The sequence below is a fragment of the Camelus dromedarius genome, chromosome 12, assembly GCF_036321535.1.
Source record: "Camelus dromedarius isolate mCamDro1 chromosome 12, mCamDro1.pat, whole genome shotgun sequence".
In the NCBI taxonomy this organism is placed as follows: domain Eukaryota; kingdom Metazoa; phylum Chordata; class Mammalia; order Artiodactyla; family Camelidae; genus Camelus; species Camelus dromedarius.
This window is the reverse complement of record NC_087447.1, coordinates 29,252,903-29,273,645: the sequence shown is the minus strand read 5'-3', so window position 1 is coordinate 29,273,645 and position 20,743 is coordinate 29,252,903. Positions and strand designations below refer to the sequence as shown.

Below are 20,743 nucleotides of genomic sequence, written 5' to 3'. Positions count from 1 at the left end.
CGTTCAGTGGTAAGATGATGGGTGATTATTTTTCCTCTCTTCTCCTTATCTTTTTACGCATCCAGATTTTTTAAATTGAGTATTCATTGATTTTAGGATCATTTACTTACAAAACCGAGTGCGTCAATGATACAAATATTTCTAACATCTCTAACATAACCTTCTTTGATGTATCTATAAAGTCCAACAGGGGAAAACGATGAACAAATCCTGAGTTAAAAGTTCCACTAAAGCATATAAAATTGTGTCAAACAAGCATGGCTTGACTAAGAGTGGACAATACATGAAAGAAATGACTTTTCCTCACTGGAAAATTCGATCGTGCTGGTAGACTATTAAATACATTTTCACTCACTTGAAGTCAGTACTCCTTTTAGTCAAAGAACAAATAATTAGCTTTGATGACCATGGATACGTGAGCCAGCAAACTGTGGGTTCATTTGCCTCTCTACACTTTCTGAACTCAATGTCAGACACTTTAACAATGAACTGCTGATTCTCCCACTGGATTTTCCCTAGTTGCTTATGAAACACTGACTTTACCCAAGTTCTGAGTCTATCACATGTCTTATTGCCTCTACTTCGAAGCTGCTAAGCACTTAGGAGCCTGCTGGTTCCACTGTAAACCTAAATTATTTGAGCTTTAACCTTCCTATTCTTCAGTGATCCCTTGTTCATTTCAGGTTGACCCAAGGAAACAAACATTGCCCACAGTGTGTCTACTCACTAGATTCCAGTGGGCTGTCATAACTATGGTTTCTTTCTCTTGGGCATGTTTTCCAACCCTTCTGTTTCCTTTGGGGGACTCCTTCTCTGCTCCAGGTAGTCCTAGCTGGGGTGAGTCCAGGACCCAGGTTGGACCATACCAACCAGAACAGTCAAGTGACTAGCTCAAGGACAGGCACATGAGGCCAGTCTGGCCAACCAGAGTCCTACTGGGAATTTTCTGCTGAAGGCAGCAAGGAAGACTTTCGATGTCCATCTTGAATCTCAAGATGCAAAGACGTCCGTGGGGCTGCTGGAAGGTTATATTTCCCCCTACATGGAGACAGGCTGCTTGCAACAGGAAAGAACAAAGCCAAAACATAAAAGCAGAGACAACTGAAGCCGAGAGAAATGGCAAGCATGAGAAAACTCGCATAACTCTGAAACCCTGAGATCCAAGACCATCTGAAGTCAACTCTACCTCTGATCTTCCTAGTTCTACGTGAAATAATAAATCCTCTTTTATGCCTCAGGTGGGTTTCTTTGATACAGTATATATTCTAAACTTTATCTACTCTCCCTAAACCAGAACTATCTCCTAGCAGTCCCCAAATGTCTGCTTTGTGATGAACTTCTTTACTCCAAAGTCACTCTTTACAACCCTCAGTAGAAATGATTCTTTAAAGCCCACCCCCCATAACACACACACAACCACTTAAATTTAGGACCTTTTCACATTATCTGGCTACAGGCAACTTTCTAGCACAGCCATGCTGATTACTCCTTTCTTGTGAAAAGCCTCCCCTCCCACAGGTCCCGGGGCACAGTCCTGCCCTAGTTCTCCTGCTCCTCCTCCACTTGGTCTCCTTCCCACACCCTGATTCGAGTGTTTCCCAACGAGCTGTCTTTCCGTCTACCCTCTTTCCCTTGGCAAGCTCTTCCAACCTAATGTTTCCAATAATCCCCTCAAAAGAAAGGACTCTAAAATCCATACCCATGAAACTCTCTTCTACAATCTCCATCCATGAACATCTAGTCTGGGCTCCACACCTGTATTTCCAGATGCCCTGATCCATCTCTCACCTAAATTCAATATGTATGTTCAAAATGGCTTGCAATAGCTTCTCTTCTGAAACAATTTCTCTTTCTTTAATTTAGTAGTCTTTAATTTTGCCAAAGCACCACCGGACTCCTGGTAATCTTAAAATGAAGTGTTACCCACCGCACCGCCCTCATCCCAGCTGAGACACCCTTCTATTCCCACAGTCGCTTTTGCATAGTTTCCTCCTCCCTCTCCCCGCTTCTCAGCCACCCTTGTTCCGATTCTCCCAATCCTCACCTGGACTTTGCCATTATCGTCCTCGTTTGTCTCCTTGCACCCGCTCAATCCCAAGCATCCTGCCCTCTGCTGGGTGATTACACTGACAGAAGGTCACATCTGATCAAGTCATTCCCTAGCTCAAGAAACTTCAATAGCCACTCAGAAGTTGACACTCCTCCATTAGTCGGCCAAGAAAGGTCCTCAGCCTGGCCCCGAACTCCTTTCAAGGTTTCTTTCCTGTAATGTCCTTTCAAGAATTCAGTCCTAAAACCAAACCAAACACCAAAGCATTCCTCCTACCTACCCCATTCTGTCTCCACAGCTTTGCTCATCCTGCTTTTCCCACATCCCTTCGGGAATAACTCTGACCATCCCTCACGGCTCTCCAGAAATGCCGACTCTGTGATGAAGCCTTCCTTAATCTTCTTTGCGGGAAGGTATTTCCCTTCTCCTTTGAATTCCCATAGCTCTACTATACCACTGTCTCTCTTGAAGGCAAGCATCCCAGTTTAATTCAACACTGCATACAGTGCTTTACCTAACAAAAGTTTATTGAATCAATGAATTGCCTAATAAGTCTTTCCTCATCCTTTCCACATAGACAAGGGCATAGTCAGACGTGGGACTGAAACCAGGTCCTTTACTAACGTGCTGTGTGATCTTGGGAAAGTTACTTAACCTCTCTGAGGAAAAACTCAGCCTCCTTCCTCATCAGCACAATGGGAATAAACATAGCTCACGGAGTTGCATGAGTTAAAACAATATTCTGGTAGGGCCTATCCGGTACATAGTAGGTCCAATTAGTACAAGGTCCCTCCCACCTCTCTTTTCACCCTCATTCCCTAATCTCAAAGCTCCCCAAATGATACACAGCAAATGGTATGAATCAGAACATCAATACTCCTCTGTGAGATCACTCTGTACTTCCCAACAGCAAGTGCCATGAGCTTGGCTACCAAGTCGTCCTACTCAAACACATGAAGTGGGACAAGAGAACGCTTCCAAGAATACAAGATTTTTAAGTGTCAAATACCACTGGAGCAACTGAGGAGCTCTTTCAGTTTGGGGGAGGGATTTACTGCAGTTGATGAAGTTTACGTGAGAAGCCTTCATCAAGGGAGTGCTAAGCAAGTCAAACATTAGTTTGGAAATTCCTTGCAAGTGCTGGAAGAGAGCAATAGTCAGTTGCTTTCTACAGCTGCAAACAACCTGCAAGACTGAGATGACGTATGTGCATCGCAGAGACATGGAAGCTGACGGGATGTCATGGACACACCACTGAACTACGCAGGTCTGATTCTAGCTCGGATGCAGGCTCGCTGTGGGGCGTGGAGCACGCTGCTCACCTATGCTGGGCCTTCATATTCTCCTCTATAAAATGGCACGACTGGACAAGAAAACCTCATTCTAGGAAGAACCCCTTGCTAACAAGCTTTTCGTCCAATGAACTTACTTAGGGAAAGGCTGAGTAACCAACCACCTTTGAGCATTAGCTGTGGACAGACTTAGAATTGCAGACGAGGGTCAACAGATGTCCTCTTAAGCTTCCCTCCAATTCTGTGCCTCTCAAGATAGTATCATTGCTCAGAAATTAAGAGGAAAGACTTGAATCAGGTCAATGTGGATTCAAATCCTGGCTCCGCTAGTCACTGTATGACCACAGTGAGTTTTTCACCTCTCTAAAGCCCCCATGTCCTCATCTATAAATTAGGGTGATAATAAATTCTGTTTACATTCTAGGCATTGGAGTCTTGCAAGCATTAAATCAGACAGTGCATACTAAGTTTTTAGCACATAACAAGCTCTTGATAAATGTGGGCTGCCATTATTAATTCTACAGAACCCTAAAATCATTTACCAAGGGCAGACTTTGAAGATTTTTAATCATGTGCAGTAACTCAGACAGAGGCCACAAAAATCGGTTTCAGAAATTTAAAATGAATTATCAACACACACCATCAGGAGCACCTTGTGGTTTTAGATTGTATCCTGAACCAGAAATTGGTTTCTTTCACTATAAAGAATACTAGGGGAACAGCTATTACTTTTGCCTAAGAATCACAGATCAGATCATACATACCAATGCCAGTTTTCTAAGTTTGACAACTATGTTGCAATTATTTAAGCAAATATCCTTGTGTTTTTGGAATAACCAAGGTGCTATTTAAGGTAAAGAGGCATTATGACTGCAACTTACTTTCAAATGGATCAGAAAAACAATGTACATACATTTCACATTTTATATTGTGAGTATGGGTACCTGTGTGTGTATGTATGCAGAGTACATTAACATTTGGGGAATCTGAGTGTACGGTACATGTAAAAATTCTTTACGTTTGCAACATTTTGTAAGTCTGAATTTATATACTTACGTGTGCATGTATATGTGTGTGTGTATATATAGTTTTATATATAAGTATTGGCCAAATTATTTAAAGTTTTTAATTTTGATGCACTCTGTTTCTATCTGATTTGAAATCTGATTTGAAATCTCCCTGTTCAAATTATTTACTAACCTTCTTTTGTAAAGTAAGGCCTCCACTTAGAATTAATTGTCCTACAGACCAAAAAAAAAAAAAGCACTCAGAGACCTAATTGTCACTTTAGCATTGTTATGCACTCCCAAGTCAAAGTACATTTTGAAATGGAAGGAATTATCCTAGTCTTGCAGTATGTATTAAACAATCATTGTATAAGTGCCAGAGCTGGCAACGGTTTCCACTGCTGTTGCAATATCGAAGCTCAAAGCAACATCCATGGATTCTTCACTGGTGGCCTATGGAAAAGGAGTTGGACGTTCCTTCTGCTGTTTCTAATTAAATCAATTTCACAACTCCACATTTCAGCCATTCCCTGCATGGCTCCCAGCGCCCTGACAGGTCTCAGGGAGAGCCGAAAATAGTTGTGGCAGCATCACAGCAGACAATAGACCCTGTGGATGCTAAATTCACATCTTCCAAAAATTCTGCCTTTCCTTTCACATCACTCACAGAAACCTATATTGGCCCACTCCAATTCCCATCTCAAGCAAAACCACCTCTTCCCCTAATACCTCAAGACTGCAGTGTGCGAGAGGATTGAGTGACATTTACGTGACTCGTGTGGATGGAGCACTTTACGGTCATGAAGCACTTTTACATAATTGCCTTTTCCCTTTACAGTACTACTGTGAAGTCCCATTTTAAAGAGGAGGAAACTGAAGGGTGAAAAATCAAGAGACTGTCCCAAGATTTTGAACATTTTTTTTCTATTGAATTGAGGGCCAGATCCTATGTTTTTGGATTCCCAGAGAAAAAGTGTGTGTTGGGGGGGAATCAGTGAATGGCCTCTAGTCTTTTAGGACAAAAATCCTAGTCACCTCCCTTCACTCACACTCACAGCCAATTCAGCTCCTTCAGGATAAAGTCTAAACTCCTTAGCTTAAAAAGTCCCTCAGTGATCTGGCCCCATCTCCTAAGATTTCTCTAGCTTTCAATAGCTCAAATTTCTCTGTATTTCAGTTGGAATAGCTAACAACTTCCTGAATGCTAACGCTTCTGAAATGTCTACCTCTGTGCCTTTGCACATGCTATAAGGGTCTTCCTGGAGCACCTTTACCACCTAACCTCATCTGGCTAATTCCCGCGTGTCCTTCAAGACTCAGCTGAAGTTATTCAGCAAAGGCTTTCCCAAGTCCTCCAGTCTCAAGGCAATGGGTTACTTTAGGCTTCCACTGACCCTGCACACACTTCATCAGCAGTCCTCACCATGCTGCACTGAGTGTTGGGTTCATCTCTTCCTCTGGACTGATGCTGTCCAACCGAACTTTCTACAGACGTGGAAGCTTTCCATATCTATACTATCCATGACAACAGCCACTCACCACAGGTGGTTACTGAGCACTTGAAAGATGGCTAGTTCAATGAAAGAACTGGAGATTTAAATTTTATTTCACTTAATTGTTGTAAATCTAGATTTAAATAACCACCTGTGGCAAGTGGCTATGCTATTGGACAGCACAGCTCCAGACAGTCAACTCCAAGGACAAAGACCATACTTACTTGCCTCTGTGTCCCTGGCACCCACCACAGGACCTAGCAGAGAGCAGGATTCAGTGCTTGTCGAAAGAATAAGTGAATGTGCAAAGAAAGCATCTATAAACACTTCCTAACCTTACTTGGGAAGTGATTCCACTCAATACTCTGAGCATTCCGGATTATTGTATAAAATTCAGCCAAACCACTCACATCTTATAAAGTGCACCACATTAATGATCATGGGGAAAAAAAAAACCTCTCAGTAAATCCCTCATTTCTGTTCAGGGTACTTCAGCTCCACACTCACTCTTAAATGACTTCCAGATGACTTCTGGACAAATGGTGATGCTGTTTATGAAATATTACAATACTCATGGCAGCATCATTCTGGAATGTCAAAATCAACCATGGTGTTTTATAAAGAAAAAACATGGGATTTTTATTCTGCTTATTATATTAACATGGAAAAGAAATTCCCTTGAATGCCTTAAGTATTCCTAGCGTATTAAAGACTGTTTTGAAAGATTCTTTAAAATCAGCCATCAGCGCTCCTGACTGAATTCATTTTTGAAATCCCATACGGTATTTGGAGGAGCTGGACTGACTTGATTTGATGGGCTTCCTCACTGTGAGATGCCAAATACGGACAGAATGCGACCTCGCTAGAAAGGACTGGCAGTCAAATCCAATTTGGTTCCAATTAAAATTCTCGCTTGACAGAATTCAGGAGCTTGACATATGCTTGGTCATTTGAGATTTTCAGAAATCCAAGATGCGAACTTCACAAAGCAGAGATTAACCAGGGAGGACTCCGCATCCTGGAGCTCACTACCAAATCCCTCTGAGTGAAGCTGGCTGGGAATCAAAGGCGTGGACAAAGGTGGTCTGCACACATTGGCCCACCCGGAGTAAGGACAGCGTCTCCATTTCCCACCGGAGGAAGGGTGGTGGGGGTACGGCTCACATCCCCAACGGTTATACAGTGACTGAATCACCACTCATTAATGTCCTTTCATTGTATAATTACTTCTGTAAAGGGAGACTAATCCTTAAGGCTAAAACTGCATGTGAATTAAAAAGAAATAGGTAAAGCATCTGAGAGCTTGACTTGGGAGGGTGGGAGGTAGGGGGCTTCAAATACCTAGTTCACTCCCTTCTCATCCAATTTAAAAAATTTAATTAGAAATGAATAACTATGTCTTACAAAATAATGAATGTTCACTATAGAAAAAAATTGGCAAAAATAAAATAAAACATACACTTAACCCTGGTGTCCAGAGACAGCATTTGGTATATGGGCTGCTGCCTTTTTTTTTCCCTCCTCCCTCTTAGGCACTTTTAAAATCATGAAATAAATACTAGCTTGCATTTACATAACACTGACTCTGTTTCATGCACTGCCTTAAGTACTTAACATCTATTTTAATTCATTCTGCCTTCACCAGCATCCTATGAGAGAGGTTTCTGTTGTTATCAGTACCTTATAGACAAAGAAACCGAACAGAGGGAGGTTAAGTAACTTGACCCAGTTCACAAGCTTGGAAGTGGCAAATGATCTCCGTCCCATTTTGGCTGTGGGAACATTATGTTCAACTAAGTAGTGTGGGAAGGAAAATGTCCCCTTAACTTCATTAAATCCTTAACTGCTGTTTCAGGGCTGTCGGAAGCAGGGAGGCACAACCTGCGTGTCCTATACTTGATGCCTGTTCCCCACACGCGGGGAGGGGCTGAGCTGAGCTGGGAGACCGTCACTGACTTGGATCTAATTAATACTCCACAGCTGGCTGTAGGGCACAATCTGTAATATGAATTTAGATTCCTCCAGGGCTATGTCTCTTTGATGTTCTAACCATCAGACTGTCACCTTCCTGCCTCCACATCTTACATAACCCATTCACTTAGCCATTTTTAAAAGCCTACATTTAACTCGCTTCAACTCTGATTTTATTTTATTTTTCACCTGGGTTCTTAAAACACATTGTTCCCGATTCCTTTAAAATATAAAAGGGCTTATTTTGATTATGAACTTCAAATAAGTATGGAGAGCAAACCAAAATGGAGGTTACTGAGTTCAATCCCCAGTCCCTCCATTAAATAAATCAATGAATAAACCTAATTACCTCCTCCCCCACAAAATAAATAAATAATTTTTTTTTTTTTAAATGGAGGTCACAACAGGTGGAAAGAAATTCTCCACCATGCAAACTGTTAAATTGGAAATGTGAGATGGCGCTGACAAGTTCAGAAACACGCTTAAAGTTAAAGGTGAGACCCGGAAGATGTTCCACATCCTCACCCCATCTCTAAAGATCACCTGCAAATGTCCAAGGAGACAGTTTTCTGCTCGATCACGCTGACGTTGTCAGGACCCTGCAATGCCTTGGATTATTCTGTACGGTTGTGTTACCCACACAGCAAATCCTATGGCAACCAGCATAATTACACAGCAGCCTTGTTATCGCGGAATAACACTGTAATTAATCTCTGTCACTGCAGCATTCATGGTCATAACAATTGTGGCAAAAAAAGTCCTATGGAAGTAACATTTTTAGTTCTGGCTTTCAAAAATAACTTCAGCAATCACACTTCTGAAAAGATCGAGTTTGTTTCCCCTCTAAAAGCATGATTCCCTCTGCACAAGGGCCACAGAACCAAGCCATCTGAGTGCCCCCTTAGAAACAATAGACTCTCTGCTGTGAGAGCATCCAACGAGAACGGAAGAAACACACACACAGACATTTCTCAAACGAATACTTACAGCTCCTCTAGAAAAGGGAAGTTCTTAAAAGCGTCTTCTGGTAAGTGAGTAATGTTGTTCATACTGATATCCCTGGAAAACATAAAGTTAAGAAGATTGTTAACTTAAAGCACTTAATTCAACAGAAAACTAATTAGGCGTTGAAATTTTGTAAAGCAAGAAAAATGGGCATAGAAGACAGACATAGGAATAGTCATAATTTAGCTTCAGGAGGCAATGCTCAGAAAGCAAAAAAGTTGAATCTTTTATTATAAATTATGAGACATAATTATGTCTCATAATTTATAATGTACCCGGACCCTGGGATTTTGCCCTTTAAGTATTCTTGGGAAAAAAGTCTTGAACTACCTACAGTGAGGGAGCCAGTGCGGCTTTTCAGTGCCTCTGGTATTCGAAGTTCCTGATAAAAATAACAAATGGATACCCAGTACTCGATAAAAAGAAATTTGCAGGGATGGGTGGCTTCTTAAGCCACTGTCAGCGACAATAAAGCAGGTCCTAACTGTGCCCCAGTCGTATTTTCTGCAAAACCTGTAAAAGTCCTCCAGGTAATAGCTGCAAGTAGATTTCATTTTTAGAAATGAACAGATGCAGGCTACAGACAAGTGCATACATGACAGGTATGTGGTCCATTTCCAGTTTTTCCTTAAAGAGGCAGCAGAGAGGAGGGTACTGACCTGACGATTCAACTCGACAATTAACTAGTTCCAACAGCTGAAAAAATACTTTATTAACATTTCCTTCTTCCCTGGCAGCTGCCTTTTGAATTGGCCTCCTCCTTCCATACTCCATGCTACCTGTGAGAGACAGGTTCAGGCAGCCTCCCAGGTGAAGGGCTAGTCCCAGGGTGCACTGGGTCGATTGCCTCACTCAGGTGCCTCTGCCTCTTCTCTGGTGGTAAATTCTGTGGCTCAGCCAGCAGGCCTCTCCTTTTTAGAAACCACCAGGAAAATGCACACCTGTGACCTTCCCATGACTAGATGAGACATACTGGTCTGAGGAGGTGGACGAGAAATCAAGCACACAAAAACCAGCTGGCAACACTAACGCTGTTCACTACTTCGGCTGGGTAAAAATTTCCTCTAAAGAAGAAGATGAGTCCCTTCTCCCATCTTTCTTCTCACTAAAATTCAAAAATGAGGGAGCAGGGGTAGAGTTCAGTGGTAGAATGTGTGCTTAGCATGCACGAGGTCCTGGGTTCAATCCCCCAGTACCTCTATTAAAATAAAATAAAATAAAATAAAAAATTAGAAATGGAATTTGCATCCCTTCTTGCTAGTCTGTCCCAAGTCAGGTTTGGAACACGTCCTGGCTTGGGAATAATCGTTAACTGTAGTAGCACCAGCAGGAGCAGTTAAATGCGGGGAATACTGATCATGTGATAAGACTGCACATCAAATCTCACTTTACAAATCAGGAAACTGAGGCTTACTGGGGCAAAATAACCTCCCTGAGGCCACCTCACAAGTGGTGTAACAGGAAATGTGAGCTCCAGAGTCCAAGATCTTAACTGCAAACTTGGAGCCCTTCTGAAGTGCCATTTGAATCCTGCTTTTTAACTCCAGTGGTAGTCCAGACATACAGCAAACCTTCCGTCCTACCAAGGTTAAAAAGAGGGAGGGAAATTTAACAAAAAAAAAAAAAAAAAAAAAAAGGAGGAGGCGGAAGACAGACCCCAAGACTTTGGCACAATCATCAGTGAATTTCAGGAAAAGCACTTCTGCTAGATGATTTTTAAAAAAATGAACTATAAATAAATTCAGCAATTGAGGAAACAAAGTTCATATAAATTTCTCAGAGCCTGAAATTTCTCTGGAGATGACTCCTATGACCATAGAGATTCACGTGCATTTCAAAATTGTGTATCATTGAAAACAACTTAAGTGCTACTAAGGATAACTTATAGAAAGATTAATATACTCCTCAAGGAATGATCATTTTTAAACACCGTCTCGGAGACTACTTCAGTTACCTAAAGTTATTCCTGGGGAACGGGAGGTGGAACTCTTGGTTTTTCAGAAACCCCGGAGCAAGATACTAGAGAAATTGCGCCAGAATAGGAGCCAGAAGGAGCACTGTTTAATCCAGGGTCTCAGTTTGCTCACCTGTAAAATGAGGGAGTTGAACTGATTGACCGGGGGCTTCCTGACCAGATATTACACACTTCTGTGATTCACCCTTTTTTTTTTTTTTTTGTAATTTTCATGGAGGGGCTTGAAATGAAAACACATGAGGTTCATTTTACGGAAAAAGCATGTTTCTGAAACATTTACCATAACACAAAACTTATAGACTATATATTAGTTTGCCATTATAAAACTGGGGTCACTCCCCCTGGAAACACATTTGCCCTGAACTAATAAAATCACTCTTAAGAAAACAGCAAACTTTTAATCACATTGAAAAGCAAACGATAATTTGAGTCAGCAGTGATTCTGTAAAATATCACACAACTGTGATGCTCTGTAGACATTCCAGTAAAGCAGAAAGGAGGACAACCATAATTTATTACTCTAAAAAGAAGGTACAGCATACCGTTCCCTCTACCTGAATTCAGGTGAGTCTCGCAGCAACAGAAGAACTGACTAACTGCCCCACCAGGAAGACTCATAATTATGAGAGAATTTTCACCGTGCTCGTCTCTGCATTCCAATTTTTTTAAATGCATACACCTCTATCACTCACTTTTTCCCCCTCAGAGTAACAAGACATAACAGGCAGTTTTGCTGTGAGCTAGAAAAGCAATTAGTGGCACTCCATATTTACAAACCAGTACGTGTTAAACACGTGGTGAGGTTTTGTTTCAAAGCTTCAGATTCAGAGCGAACACTCACTTCCAAATTGTTCTGAATTTCAAAGACGAAGAGAAGTTCTATGTTTCTAGGTGTTTTCCTTCCTATTTTCTGGGCCTCAGTTGCCAAAGATTTGTGAATAAGGAAGAGGAAAAAATAAAAATAAAAGAAAGAAAGGGAGGGGGGACCAGCAAGATGTTATCTCCGGAGAAGCTCTGGAAACATGTGGTTACAGCATATAAGGTGGGTGGGTACTCATTTAAACTAATGAGGGCTAATGGTGATAAACAACCTACAGGCAGCCTTAACAGCAGACTCCAGCCCTGACATCACCAACTTAGGCAAGAGAACCTTAAGGCTGGACAAGGATGCTGGGAGTGAGTTAACACCCAAACAGAAGCCCTAAGCCAATAATTACAAGTATATTGAGCTCATCAGCCATATAAATTATTAAAATACCTAAGTCAAAGAGAGCTGGAGAGACATTTTTCAGCTCGAAGAGAACACCTCTGGGTCACTGCCTTGACATTCATTATGAGCAACACAATCTTGCCAGGAACATCAGTAATTAAACCCAGAGATCTGCTATCCTGGGTTCCTATGAAGAAAATAAATATAACACAGAAAATAAAATCATCACACAAGGTCAGAGCACCACTGACTCAGAAATATCTCTGAAGGGTAATTTCAAGAGAACTGATGGCCTTACATGGGGCTGGCTGGGCGTGGTTGGTAGGACCAAGCTTGGGAGACCAAGGCTCATGCGTGGATTCACCATCACGAGCTGTGTGATCTGGGGCAAGCTGCTCATCTTTTCTGAGCCCTGGCTTCTCCATTTGCAAAAATGGAGGCAGTAATAACTAAGCCCTGTAGAATGTGGTGAAGATCAGAAGATGTCAAGTCGCAGAGAAGAAGCTAAATAAGGAACAGGTGTCAGCTTATCCTCCTTGCTGCTCCTGGAAGCTGTCTGAATCCAGGGGACTGAGAGCCAGAGCCCGAGAATCTCACTGCCTATGGTGGCCTTCCTTCCCAGAAAAGAATCCACTCCTACATGAGAGAAATACTAAATGGTGCAGACAGCCTAGACCCTAGAGGTGTTCCTCACCGCAAAACTGGACTTGAAACTCCAGAACTGCAGGAGTTGAAGATGTCAAGATAGAGGAGCAACTTGAGATGAAATACTTTGTTTTAAAAGAAAAAAGTTGAGGCCCAGTTGTTGACAGTCAAAAAAGGAAGGAAGGAAAGAAAGAGGGAAGGAGGAAGAAATAAATTACATTCTTATAGGAAACTTTTAGAAGGACCGGGAAGACAAGAGCCATTTTCAAAAAGATCACGGTGACTTCAAGCACTTAAGTGACAAAGCAGGGGACAGAATCCAGAGCTTTTACTCAGCAGGGGGGAGGGGGGGAATGCCTGAATGCATCTTTTCTATGCATACTGGTTCTGTAACAGATTTCTCTATGGTTAGGTCTCTGAAGGGACAACAGCTGGAACAGGGCACACACCCACACCTGCATATCACACCTACACAATGCAGTGCCACCCCCCAATTTTTACAACAGAGATGGAAAATGCAAAAGCACACCCCGCTACTAGGAAAATAAAGGGGAACGCCCCAACTCCAGCGGTCACTGATTTCAAAATTAAAATCGAAAGGGTGCAATTGTTTAATTGAAACTGCTAAGTCTCCCCAGTGGTTCAACTATCATCTTTTTTTTTTTTTTGCCGTCATAAAATTCACCAACGCTAAAGGATCTACAGAGTGAAGAGGAACATCATGTTTCAACAAGGTACCTTTTAAAATCCCTGTAAAATGCTCCCAAAGCGAGCCTAACCTGTTTGCTGACGGCCCAGCATGTACCCCGTGGACTCCGCCACTGCGTGTTTGCCCGTCTGGGCCTTTGGCCATGGAATTATTTAATTTTAAATATACTGTGATTGACCCAATGTGATCCAAATTTGAATAAATTCTCCTATGTGTGTTAGATAAAACTGCACTGCTGTTGCCATGATGTTGATAACAACTCAAATATTACCCGGCATTCCAAACAGTCGATAAATTAGTAAATTACAGCCAGGTTCTACAGAACACGGCATCCTCTAATACGTTCTCTAGAAAATGCTGGTGAAGTCTTTAAACTCAACAGACACAGATTAATAATGATTAAGGACTAATACTATTCCAGTGACTCTTCCAGGGTCTTGTCATCCACCAAAAATTTTCAGGCCCATCTCCAACGAACAGATGTCTATGGTATGAACAAAGACAAAAAAACTAATGCTGAATTTGAAAAATGCCACCGTGGAACCAGTTGGAAGGGAAGTACTCTCTCGTTCACAAGTAGTGTAGACATATATATATCACCAAAGTTCTAGTCAAAGCTTGTGAAGAGTTTAATTTCCTTTTTCACAGTATTCTGTATCTTCGGGCAAGTGATCTCTTTTTCTCCCCACTTTTATAATAACAAAGCAGCCGATGTTCCCTGATTTTAAAGAACTGAAATACAGAGGAAACTGTCCACAGTATCAATACTCCAAAATAACCACTGTCATACTTCAAGGAGGTCATTACAGATTCTCTTTCTGTGTGTGGTATATATTTTTACAAATATGAAATCCTACAGTTCTGAACATACTTATCTCTTGACATCTAAGAGGCTTCATCTGCAAAATGGAAAGAAGAATTCTCTGAAAATATCTTTTAATAAAAGCATTAAGTATTTAATCTATCTCCATGATATTTTTAGCAGGCCATATATCATGGGATGGGGACGTCTTTGCATCTGGAAGCCACTGAGCCAAAAGGAAAAGAGGTTAATTAAGGATTTTCCTTTTCAAGAGACAAGGAGACATACTGTCATCTATTTAACAAATATGTACAAAGCACCCTTTATCCACACAGGTGCAAGGCACTGCGCAAGGATGGTGAAACTTTTGTATCAAGAGATATGTTCACAGTTCTTTTTTCCTTTACTTTTTATAAATTAAAATCCATCAGTCCACTCTATTCTTAATTTGCTATTACTGCTTAAGACATTATTGCACGATTCAATTAAATTTAACCTTTCTAAAATGCATGATTGCAGTTGGAAAGAATTAAGAACAGCTCCATGTATGTGAAGACACTGCTCTTTATTTATGCTGCAGAAATGGGGCCAAAACCATAAGGATGCCATTTTAGTTAGATTTTGCTCCAGAGAGATTTTTTTCTAACCGTACGTGCTTTAGCACTGCTAGATGGACACCCTTCTGATGCCGGGTGCAATATTTCTACTACTGTTTTAGGCAATGGGATAAATTGTCTCCACATTATCTGGCATCTTCTCTGGTGTTTCAAACACAAATGCTCAGGGCTTCCCAGGGGAAAGAATCCAAAACTTGATTCTCTGAGCCTTGCAATCCTTAAGAGGAGAGCTGGACAACGGTACTGACACTTAAAAATAAAGGCTAATTACTGCAGAGAAGTAAAGCTACCTTGTAAAGTTGTTATCTATTTAAGGTACTTGAACATCCTAGAAATCTTCCTAACAACACAGGAAGGCTAGAGAAAATGCCTGTGGCAAATCTTAAAAAATAGTAAAAATACAATAAAAAGTTTGAGCCATAGGTGAGTCAGAGAAGAATGTTTAATTCATTTTATGATCATCTACTTTCATGGATTAAAATCTCTGCTTTGGGACCTTTTAGCATTCTTCCATTAAAGACTTGCAAAGCTATACTGCCATGGGAGAAAGACTGGCTACGAAGGGAAGCAAGAGAACTTTTTGGCTGCATAGAAATGGTCTACATCTTCATTTTGATGGTGGTTACATGATTGTACATTTTTTATCCAAACTCTTAGAGGGGGGAGGGAAATAGCTCAGTGGTAGAGCACATGCTTAGCATCCGTGAGGTCCTGGGTTCAATCACCAGTATCTCCATTAAAAAAAAAAAAAACAACTCTTAGAACTGTATATTAAAAAATATGTATTTTACTGTATGTGAATTAAACCTCAATATATGTGTTGGCCGTTTATAAATAAGTACACATATGATTTTACCTCTTCGCATTTCTCCCACAGGAAAAAATAATTTATCCTGTGGCTGGAGGTCCTCTTTCCTAGCCCTTCCCAAAACCAAAGAATGTGATGCACAGCACTGGCTCGAGAGACAAACGACCTGCAGTTTTGGGGTTTTTTATGCCTTTTTGGTGTTTTTCTTGGTGTGTGTGGTTTTTCCAGCCTCTGCTATCCACCTGCAGGACCTTGAGCCAAGCCTCTTCATTCTGTCTTTACTGAGCACCTGTTAGGTTTGTGGCTGTGTGCTAGGTACCTGGTGTATAAAGACAAGACACAGAGTTTACCCTAAGGGTGTTCTGAAGCAGCAGCAGTCACAAAGCAGCAAGTAAATGCTGTGATACGTGTGGCATGGCAAGAAGACGGTCAGCCGAACCTGGAGCCGGAGAGAGGTTCCACAGGCAGGGCTGTGGTACCCAGGTGCAAAGGACAGATGCTACTTTATTGAGAGCTGCTATTTTAATCTGTTGTCTCACTCGTTAGGCTGACACTGTTTCCCAGCAGAGATGCGATGGCATGTTGAGCCGGTTAATTTTTCATTATTCAAGAAAGCCTCACTCACTACAGGGTGCCTGGCATCCCTGGTCCCCTGGTGCACCAATCAGTGCAGCCAAAAACATTCCCCAAACACTTCCAACCTCCTTGTAGGAAGTTGGCAGCACAGAGAAGGACATGAAATCTTATTTAGCTGGTGACAAATGGCATTTTTCAAAAAGAAATATAATGCAGAGTTAATATCAAAGCTCAGCACATCACATAGAAAAAGAATAAATACTGTTTCACGACAATTACTTGCAGTTCATATATCCGTGATGTAAAACATCATTGCCACTGGGTTCGTAAGGAAAAAAAATTGAAGCCTCTGAATCAGACCCCTTGTTTGTTTGTTAAGTGAGATCAAATCAGTGGTCAAAGAGATAAAACTAAGAGATACAACAGGAATTGGAGCATCGCGAGCAGTGTGGATGTAACTGGCAAGAGAAGCTACCAACACAAGCAGAAAGTGCATCCCCAAAGGCCTTGAGTCTGACCTCTAGAAATCACAAATTCTAAAAGCAGGGAAGGCTGCCAGAGGACGTGTAGGCGTGTCACGTTTACTGTAGAAAGATCATTCTGGCCGCCATCTATGACGATGGAAAGGAAGGCAAGTTAGGAAGAAGAAACCCCAGCTCCCCTGGAACTCAGCTTCCCTGGCTGGAAAGTATTCCGTACTTGCTAACTCCTGAGGTCCTTCCCAAATCCATCATCATGACTCCTGCTTTGGCATTCCTGCCCCTGCACATTCCATGCATAATTAGTAGAAAATAAGGAACCCCGAGATTCACGTGTTTCGTGTACTACACGCTTGTGTTAGCAAGTGTGTGAATGAGACAGACTTAAACACACCACAGCCCCCTCAGAATTACAAGCGTTCAGCAATTAAGAAAGACGCATGACTTCACTTCCAAAGGTAATATTGTAATTGTTTACACTCTTGGTGAAGCAATACAGCCGAGGAGACACTTAAGGGTGTGTTCTTCAAGGAGAAGCTAACTCAACAAGGCAGAAAAGAGACAGAGCAAAACTCGGGCTTGTAAATACCACACCACAATGGAAATCACATGTGACTGAAATTACGCATCCTGAAAAGGGTAACTTTAAAAAATAAAACTAGTTAGGCGAATTCAGATTTCTCTGATGTTGAAAGAATTATGTTGTGGGGGCTTATTTGTTTTTTCGGGGCTTGTTTTGGGAGGTTTTTTTTTGTTTGTTTGTTTTCTCTTTTTAAACAGAGCCTGTTTCCAAGTGTGAGATGTGCTCTAAAGAGGAAAATATAAAATGCTCTAAATCTGGAGCAGTGTTTACTAACTGGCAAAGAGAAATGAATACCAAAAAATACAAAAAGAACATTACTTTCCTTTCCATAGTTTGACGAGGGTCCCCCTGGCATCTGGCATCACATGGAACAGACAAGGGTTAAACTATAATTTTCCTTGTTTTCTCGCTACTTCACGGGTGTTCTCAGGCATTCTTTGGGTGTCAACAGCTGTTCTGGTAACCCTAACGATGACAAAACAGTGCTCATTACCAGCCAAGGCACACAGACAAAATGCTGTTTCAATAGTGCATTTAGCATCAGCAAGAAGTATTGTAAGGGTTGTCTCGTCGGGGCCGACTGGAAACATTCAATGACTTCATCCTCACAGACAAAATGAACTATTCATAAAGAAATCAATCCCACGGCGTTTATTATGGTAAATATTCTAATTAACTAAACGGTTTATGTTTTATTATGGCTACACTTACTAACACCTCTGATGGGAAAACATGACTTCATGGTCCCTGCCTTCAAGCACGTACACCCACCCGTGAAAACTGTTGTTTAGATGTGTTGTTTTTTTTTTTAACTTCGGCTCAACCAATTAATGGGTTGTGAAATCATTTTAATGGGTCATAGCCAACTTTTTTTTCTTCCCTTTATTGGAACAGGGAGGAACAGAGAATAAAATAGAAGAATATCAGAATTCATCAAATGGAATAAAGGTAAGTATTGTTTCAGGGAATTCTGCGTCAGCACATATGGGCTCCTGTCTTCCTGATTGCAAAGTCTCAACTTTAGATACATCGTTTAGTTTCAAGTTCATACGTATTGTCTGAAATATAATGAGAACCATGAGTTCAAGGACTCAGCTATTCAAGCCAAATGTTTTTATTCTTCCATCCAAAGGGAGCCAAAACTACGGCCACTTCCCTAGCACCACCAGGTTGGTATAATGGATTTAGTAACCTTTAAAGTCTTCCTTCATCTGTGTCCACACCCCAGTATTTTCATATTTTAGTGACATCGGTTTTGTAAAACTGACAGTAGCAGTATGAGAGAATGTCACAATGGGCTACCCTGAGATATTTTTATTAAAAGAAAAAAAAAGAGAGAGACATACACACACACACATTTAACAGGATTTACTACACTATTACTTTCCCACCGTTTCAGCAGAACGGTCGATCAATCAGCTGAGTTTGCTAAATTTCTACTTGGCTACTCTGGACTCTGTCACGATTTCTAGAAGTATATGGTAACAGCATGACAAATTTTCACGTATGTGCACAAAATGTTTAGAAGTAACCTGACAAAACCATCCTTCAATAATGTAATGATTTAAAGGTTAAACCCAAAAAAGGCCCCCCCCAAAAAAAACCCCTACATGCAAGTAAATCCCTTCTAATGTCCCTAAGTCCAAAAGGGTCCCCCCAGTCGGCGCAGTGTGCATATCCAGTAGTCATCCTATGCAAGGGGAGCCCCAGTTTCCAAGACCCTGAGGCACTGACCTCATTATGTTGAGACCAGAGGAAAATTTCAAATGATGAGGCCATCTATACCCTGCAGGCCAGCTGCCAACGGGCAAGGCCTTGAACCCCAGGGCAGGTGCTCCGGGAGTGCACCGTCCCTGTAATGCAGGCTTTGTAGGGCAACTGCTTCCATTCAAGCCTGGAGGCCTGCCTGCAACACCCCCACTGACACACACACACCACACACACTCCTCCTTTTCCCCTCTGATGACCATTTTTAAAAAGGCTTATAAAACATATTCTATCCTTAAAGGAATGACTCAAAATTGTAACTGGGCTGACTCAATCATTTCTGTTGATTATTGGAGAACAGACATTGATAATGACAGGTTTATAAAAAGTCATTCAAGATATTCCCTTGGGAATGACTTGCAACTCATTAAACTCACTAATGATTTGTTCAATATAGAAGAAGCTAGACAATCAGATCTGAGAAGATCCTGGATCTCTGAGACAAAGATTCTCAAATCTCGTTTTGTAATACTTCTGGACAGCTCCATTTGTGACAAGTCTCTGAGTTCTAAAAAAGTCTAGGACACAAAAAACTTCAATTTCCTTTTAATTTTTGCAATCATTATGGGTCATATGGTCCTTTGTTTCTTACCCTGGACAGAAAACAATGGGCTACCCTGAAATCTGTTTATTAAGAAGAGCAAGAGCAAGAGAGAGAGAGAGACAGACACGTGTACACACTAGAACGCCAAAAACATATTCAGAGTTACTGCTTTAGAATGTTCATCTCTCAATTCTGCACCTGATGTTGTGTTGAAGCAGTTTTGTTACTAAATTAGAAAGCAGAAAATAAAATAATGTCTTAGAAAATAAGTTCCTGTAAGGAGGAGATTTTATTCCCCCAACCTCCAGTAAAATCAGGTCCACACTTTTGATTCATTTGTGCGTGCGTGCACACACACGCACACGCACACGCACACGCACACACACACACACAGAGTCCATAAAGATCTTAACCATAATTGAAGAAAGTAAGATTAGGAGACCAACTCAGTTATCAACAAGGAGGAGGACGGCACACTCCAGGCTGCCTTGGACAACCCCAGTTTACGCCCCTTGTCTCAGCATAATTATTAGCAGGGTTCCTTTCCACTTTCAAAGGTATGGACATTTGGATGATAAATTAAATCATCATCTCACTCACAGCAGTAGGTACGACTGAACAGTGTTGGGTGAGCTGTGATGGGAGAAAGTGGGAACCTTGCTCTGGATTTCCTTGGAGAGGGCTTAGATAAAAGGGCAATTCCTCATCTGTATAAAATAAAGACGATAATAATAATATGGAAAACATTTATCAAGCAAGCATCCGTAGTGTTTGTAAATAGCGCTTTGATCAATTTCCTGCTCCTCCACCTACGCCTTATGCTCCATGAGGACAAGGTCTGGGTTTTGTTCACTACAAGCCTCTAGCACAGTGTGTGGCCACAGCTGAATGAATGATATGCCAGACACTGTGTTAAATGCTTTAGCAGTCATGTTGCAAATACTCACCATTTCAAAAAAAAAAATTTTTTTAAAGGCGTAATTTCCCAACCATCTAAAGATAGTCAAAGACATGGCTGCAAGAGAAAAGAAAGGAGGAGCATATAAAATAGCCCCATCCTTACAAGTGACAGGACAGACAGCAAGGGCACAACTTCTCTTACAGATAGCAAAGAGCATTAATGACAGGTTTCCTCCCAAAGTCTATTGCTATAACCAAATAATAACCCTGCATGCAAACACATTTGGGGAAAGGCAAGAAAGAGAGCAAA

General features: G+C 41.3%; 1 protein-coding gene across 1 annotated transcript in view; it reads right to left on the bottom strand.

Moving 5' to 3' along the window:
* LGR4 (leucine rich repeat containing G protein-coupled receptor 4) overlaps positions 1 to 20,743 on the bottom strand; it is a 93,345-nt gene that overhangs the window by 35,530 nt on the left and 37,072 nt on the right. Inside the window, exon 2 of the mRNA XM_031459859.2 lies at positions 8,801 to 8,872. Coding sequence (XP_031315719.2) covers positions 8,801 to 8,872 — 72 coding nt within the window. The remainder of the gene's footprint in view (positions 1 to 8,800; positions 8,873 to 20,743) is intronic.